The 6,303-nt window shown below is 45.6% G+C and overlaps 1 protein-coding gene across 1 annotated transcript; it reads right to left on the reverse strand.

Annotated features, from left to right (window-relative positions):
- Positions 1-1,591: 1,591 nt before the first annotated feature.
- Positions 1,592-2,802, reverse strand: LOC136452087 (uncharacterized). The gene is made up of 2 exons (XM_066452729.1): positions 2,543-2,802; positions 1,592-2,422 (listed from the first exon to the last, which is right to left on the reverse strand). The coding sequence occupies exons 1-2, from the start codon at positions 2,690-2,692 to the stop codon at positions 1,781-1,783; spliced, it is 792 nt and encodes a 263-aa protein (XP_066308826.1). The 5' UTR covers positions 2,693-2,802; the 3' UTR covers positions 1,592-1,780.
- Positions 2,803-6,303: the final 3,501 nt, after the last annotated feature.

Genomic DNA, 6,303 nt, shown 5'->3' on the forward strand with positions numbered 1-6,303 from the left:
TTTGTTCTTCTACTTTCATCTACTATATTGATCATGAGAGATGGAGATAGAAAGGTCCTAACCGGTGACGACCTGTTTTACAACAGGTAGCAGAGCCGCGTAGGCCGACATGGTGGCGGCGTGGCGACCTCAGAGTGGAGTGGCGGTGGTCGACGAGACGATTCTTGGCTTGTCTCGTCGGGCATCGGGAGCCGGCGCACGGTGCGATCGAGTCCAGTCGCTGGTGGAAATCATAAGAATGTCCATAGTTCTTTTCCCAGTGTTCACGTGTGGGCCTAAAAAGTAGAGGGGGTATACTGGGCAACGACCAGGGCCTAGCTAGGTCCTAGAATCTTAGAGTAATTCTAATAGACTCTCTATATCAGATATTTTGGTGCAAAAATACCCTTCAACGTTTTCTTTATTTGGTTATCTAAATATAGCCATCTTTTATTTTAGATTTCTCTCGAGCCAAAAATATAAAATGAGAATAACTCTCTAGAGTGCAAATAAGATATAGTAGAAAACTGTTAAAGATTGAAAAGATATAGAAAACGATTTTTATACAAATGACTCTCCAAATGATAATTAGAGAGTGAGTTTAGAAAGAACTTTTTAGAGATGTTCTTAGGCCCAAGTCCCCTTGCATCGTGACCTAGAGCTCGTGACTCAGAGCGTCGTCACCGCCGCTGCCGCCTCCACAACCGCTGGTCCCCCTCCCTCCCCCTCCGGTATATCGTCGGAGGCTGAAGGGAGTGGGGATCCATCGTTTTAATAAGTTTTTTCAGTAGATCGAGTCCTTCAGGTTAGGTTCTCTCCATGTTAAGTTTCATGGTTTTGAAGATTTATCTTCTCCTCCTCTCCGACGACGGCGGGAGGGCATGGTGGAATCGTTTTCTCCATGACGTCTTCTGTTGAAGATGAGGGCGACAACTACGATGTTGGCATCCTCACCAGTATGACATGGAGACTTTTATTTCTGAACGGAAACATCAAGGCGGATATGGTGTCGCCGCCATGGAATAATTTTCTCCAGTCTCTTTTTCGTTTTATTGTGGTTAGATCTGGCCACGATGAAGGATTAGAGAGAATAACTTTCAGATATGTCTTCCTCATTCTTCGGTGGCAGAAAGAAGAAGAAGGAAGACACGAGAAAGAAGAAATTTCTCAACTCCGCCTACATGAATGTTGGCCTACAACGTGGGTACTATTTAGATGAAAATCAGTTTGTGAATATTTGTGTAATTCAGAGTGCTTGTAACGTGTTGATATACCTAGCTATTATCTAATATAATTCTTCTTTGGTCGTAAAAAAAGGCCCAAGTCCCCCTTGGAGGAGAGGGGCAAAGCAGACACGTATCTTGGCGGATACGTCCATTCGTGATACACTCTCTAATCATACAAAAGGATAATATAGTGGACTTTATCGTATGATATGGTGCACTTTAAATTTGAATTACGGATCAGTTTGAAGTCTGATCTCATATATCTAAAATAGTTTGAAATCTTTAACTAATTGTCCACCTTCTAGTGTTTCAACAAATATATCCATGACCAAAGATTTCACCCATATATGAGTGAGTTTGGATATTCCATTATCACAGTACACATATTGAAATTTACATTATCAAGAAGACACCAAACAAAAATCGAACAGGAAACTGCATTACAATTTGAAATACAATTGTGAACAAAACATTTGCAAATTGAATAAAATTAATAAATCATTATTTAAAAAGGTTATGATCGTCGATTCCTAGATGATCGATCAATAATTTGTCAAGTTTCTTTTCCGTGCATCTCATTCTTCCGACCTCACCTTGCCAATCCTGAGGAAGATGGGGTACGTGACGGTCTTCACCTCCTTCCCGTCGCCGCCCCATGCTGCCGCGAACTCCTGCACGGTGGCCTCGTCCAGCAGCTCGACGCCGTTATCCTTGGCCGTCTGGTACGCGGACCACGACGTGATGTACATGAGGTAGTCATCCAGGTCCATCCGCCGCTGCGTGGAGAACTCGAACGGGCCTGTGTGCGTCTCCCCCTCGACCGGGTCGAACGGGAAGTCGGCGCTCCGATACTCGTCGTCGACCATCCGGCGGTTGAGCGCCCAGTAGTTCTCCGACCCGTGGTACAGGCGCCAGAACACGGCGTCGATGGCGGTGTCGATGCGTGGCTCGGTGTAGCACCAGGCGGCGAGCACGCCGTGGTTGGGGCGCAGCACGGAGCGCGCCTGCGCGTAGAAGCGCGGGAGGTCGAGCCAGTGGAAGGCCTGCGCGACGGTGATGAGGTCCACGGAGGCCGGCGGGGCGACGGTGGCGTGGATCCCCTCGAGGGGCAGGTCCGGCGGGGTGTGGACGTAGCGGACGTTGGGGAGGCGCGTCGCGTAGGCGAGCTGCTGCGCGCTCGTGTCCGTGCCCACCACGCCCTTGTACAGCGTCGCCAGCTGCAAAGTTCAAGCGGGTCTGTCAGCTTCCACACGAGAAATCTTCCTCGGTTTTGCTTGTGTCAAGAAATGGCCGATCAAAGATGCACAGACGACGGTGGTAAGAAATGATCGACTAACCGATGCTGCAGCCTGGCCGTTGCCGGTGCCGACGTCCCAGGCCATGTCGCGGCGAGGTGTGTTGGAGGCGATGAAGTCGAAGAGCTCCGGCGGGTAGAGCGGCCGCGTCGCCACGTATTGCTTTGCCTGCTTGAGGAACAGGTTGGCCATCGTCTCAGGCTCTCACACCTGTTAATTCCTTTCAATAATCTCTCTCTGGACTTTGGAGGCAACTGAAGTTATTAGATTCGTCGTTTGGTCTAGTGGTGTTTAACTTGACCAGGTTGAAGCGAGGAGAGGCATGCGCGCTCCTACTTATACGCAGCGCCGACAGCGACGTCTACCAGGGGATGCTTCTTGGCAGGTGCTGAGTTGCGCGCAGGCCAAGGCAGTGACGGTTTATTCCATTCCACCGGTCAACGGAAGCAGGCTCCTTCCGGCGCGGGTTCATCGGCCAGTGTCCACGTAACAGAAGAACAGCAAACTTTTACTGCTACTTAGCCTTCCAAATGGATAGGGCACGTGCTTCAAAAACACTGCACGCGAGCACGTGCAGAGAAGAGAAGAGAAGAGTTCTAGGACGGCCGTCTGATGGGACGGCGCGGTGATATGGACAGCTGTTATTCCGGTGAAGGTTACCAGAGAGGCCAATATCTTTGTTGATGCTTTCACCCTACTACAAATTTGGACATCATTGTTGGTCTCATCACTGTCAAATTAAGGTGAATCAGTAGTGATGTACCTTCACTGTCGGTTCTGAGCTTGAAAATCAGAAAATAATTAGGGCTAGGCCAAAACCGACAATGAAGGTATACATCACTGTCGGTTTGAGGCCTACACCGATTGTGGATTGACGTCTACTTATTACTGTCGGTTCTAGACAAGAACCGATGGTGATAACATCACAGTACAAAAAGCTGACGTCGTCCTCTCCTTCCTCCTCTCTTCCATCCTGAGCATAGAGACGCGCGTTTGGGCCACTCTCTCCATTGTTGTGGCTGCTCTTCACCATAAAGCCAGCTCTTGGACTTGGAAGAATGGCTTGATCTTCTTGCTTTAAGGTTAGTAACAAGCATCCACTCCTTTGATTTTGTTGCTTAATTAGCGTTGTTTTGATGGCTACATTGCTTGATTCTGATTCTAGTTATTTCTCCATTCTATAGAGCACTTTTTCAATTGGACTTTGTGCAAGGCTTGCAAGCAAATTACGGTGAATCCATCATCCAAAATATTGGTGTCTTTGAACACATTTAAATTCCTAGCTAATTGCATGGTGGTCAAGATAATTGTTAGTATGCGATGCTATAATTAGTTCTTGATAGGAGTAGATTCTTTTACAATTTTGGTGAGCAAATTAATCCATGTGCCACCTTCCAACATATTGTTTGGAGCTACATTATTGTTCATAATCATATCTCCAATTTTAGTGTTTTTTCATTTGCGTCTCCATTTTTATGTAGCATGGAGTAGAATAATTGTTCTTTATTATTGTGAAATAATTGTTTTTTAATGGTGCTACTATTTTCAATTTATATGGCCGAGGCTATCAATTTCAATATTCTAATAATTAGTGTAAAATAATGTTTTCTAAAAATGGGGTGACTAAATTAAATAAGTGTAGAATAAATTATTGTTTCGAGCAACAATTGTTGTTTATGAAGCTCCACTTGTTATTAATTTCTCTGTAATTACTGTCTCAACATTTTGTTGTGCAGCGATGGATCGAGAGTGGATGTATAAGTCCTGAACAGACAAGCGGTACATTGTTGGCGTCGGCAAGTTTCTCACCGATGCCAAAGCCCATGCTAGGAATGAAAACCCTGTCTTCTGCCCATGCAAAGATTGTATGAATCAAAGGAAATGTGCTCAAATTGAGTATGTACGAATGCACTTGATTATCAGGGGGTTCATGCCAAACTATACAATATGGACTATGCATGGTGAGGTTGGTGTGAAGTTCCGTAGGAAAACGATGATGATGTGTCCTTGCCTGATAGGGCCATGCCTAACGTAGACATCCATGATGCTGATGAGGAACCCGGTGTCAACACGGAACCTATGGCCACAGTTAATGATGTGTTTAGGAATACGCTAGCTGACGACACCGAGGATAACGATGGCATTTCTCAGCTGCTATGTAATATAGAGACCAGATGTCTTAGTGAAAGACAACTGAGAAAGCTAGAGAAAATAAGACAAGATGGCAAAACACCATTGTATAAGAATTGTCCAATGAGCAAATTGGAAGCCGACATCATGCTGTTAGAATTCAAATCGACAAACAGATTGAGCGATAAAGGCTTCGATCAGTTGTTAGGTATAATAAGGAAAATACTCCCAGAAAAAATGAGTTGCCAGAAAAGACATCGTCCTCGAGGTTGAAAAAATCCACGCGTGTTCCAACGATTACATGTTGTACCATGGAGACGAATACAAAGACTTGAATGCGTGCCCTAAGTGTGAAGCTCCATGTACAAGGAAGAGCCGTCAGATGAGGGTACCAAGACCAGAGGAGGTCCCGTTAAGGTCGTTTGGTATTTCTCTATAGCTCCCTGGGTGCATAGGCTATTTGCATGTACAAAGTCAGCCAAGCTGTTACGCTGGCATGGCGAAGAACATAAGAAAGATACAATGATAAGGCACCCCGCTGATGGGAAGGACTGGAGGACAGTCAATATTGGGTTCTATAAGAACATCAGTGGAGAGGTAAGGTACCTTTGGTTTGGTTTGAGCACAGATGTGATGAATCCTTTCGACCAGGTTAGAAGCAATCATAGCACCTAGCCAGTGATGCTCTGTATATACAACCTTCCACCTTGGCTCTGTATAAAGCAGTCGTACATCGAGATGTCACTACTGATCCAAGGGCCAAGAGAACCTAGGAATGACATCGATGTGTTTTCTGGAACAAGTGATCGATAAACTAGTGAAGATATTTGAAAATGGTGTGGAGGATGTTTGGGACGAGTACAAAAGGAACATCTCATGATCAAGGCAGTACTTATCGGTACAATCACCGACCTGCCAAGTCAAGGTTGCTTGTCCGGAGATAAGACAAAAGGCTATACTAGATGTGTCGAGTGCTTGGGCGACACCGATGTGGTACATCTGCCAAAGAACTCAAATATAGTTTATATGGGATATCGTAGGTTCCTACCTAAGGATCACTCTTACCACAGGAACAGAAAAGATTTTAATGGGACTATTGAGAAACACTTACCTTCAAAAAATCGAGACAGGCATGTGATACTTCGAGAAGTCAATAAAACTGGAGGTTGTCCTTGGGAAGGGGCACAATGCAGTAGCAGCGCTTGGAAGAAAAAAATGGTTTTCTAGAAACTACCTTACTGGGCAGTGCTGAGTGTACGCCACTGTCTTGATCCCATGAACATTACTAAAAACGTGTGTTGTAACACGCTTAACACCTTGATGGGCACTAAGGGGACATCGAAGGATTCACTAGCCACACGCCTAGACATGCAACACTTAGGAATCAGGAAGGAGCTGCATCCTGTGGCGCTAGAAAAGGGCCAGTTCGAACTATCGGTTGCGTCGTGGACCTTGAAGAAGGAAGAAAATCGTGCGCTTATTTCTTTCTTCAATGAACTCAAAGTCCCGACGGGCTACTATACGAACCCAAAGAGGCTAGTGAATATGAGACAACTCAAGTTTAACTATGGCTATATGAAGGCCAATGATTGTCATGCCATTATGACTCAACTGCTCCCTATTGCCCTGCGTGGTATCCTTCCCCAAAGGTTGGCGCCCCAATCATAAAGTTG

Source organism: Miscanthus floridulus, chromosome 5 (assembly GCF_019320115.1).
Source record: "Miscanthus floridulus cultivar M001 chromosome 5, ASM1932011v1, whole genome shotgun sequence".
Lineage (NCBI taxonomy): Eukaryota > Viridiplantae > Streptophyta > Magnoliopsida > Poales > Poaceae > Miscanthus > Miscanthus floridulus.

Coding starts and splice junctions, on each gene's coding strand:
- LOC136452087 (XM_066452729.1), bottom strand. CDS start 2,692: ATGGCCAACCTGTTCCTCAAGCAGGCAAAGCAATACGTGGCGACGCGG. Junction 2,423..2,542: donor ACGGCCAGGCTGCAGCATCG/GTTAGTCGATCA, acceptor TGAACTTTGCAG/CTGGCGACGCTGTACAAGGG.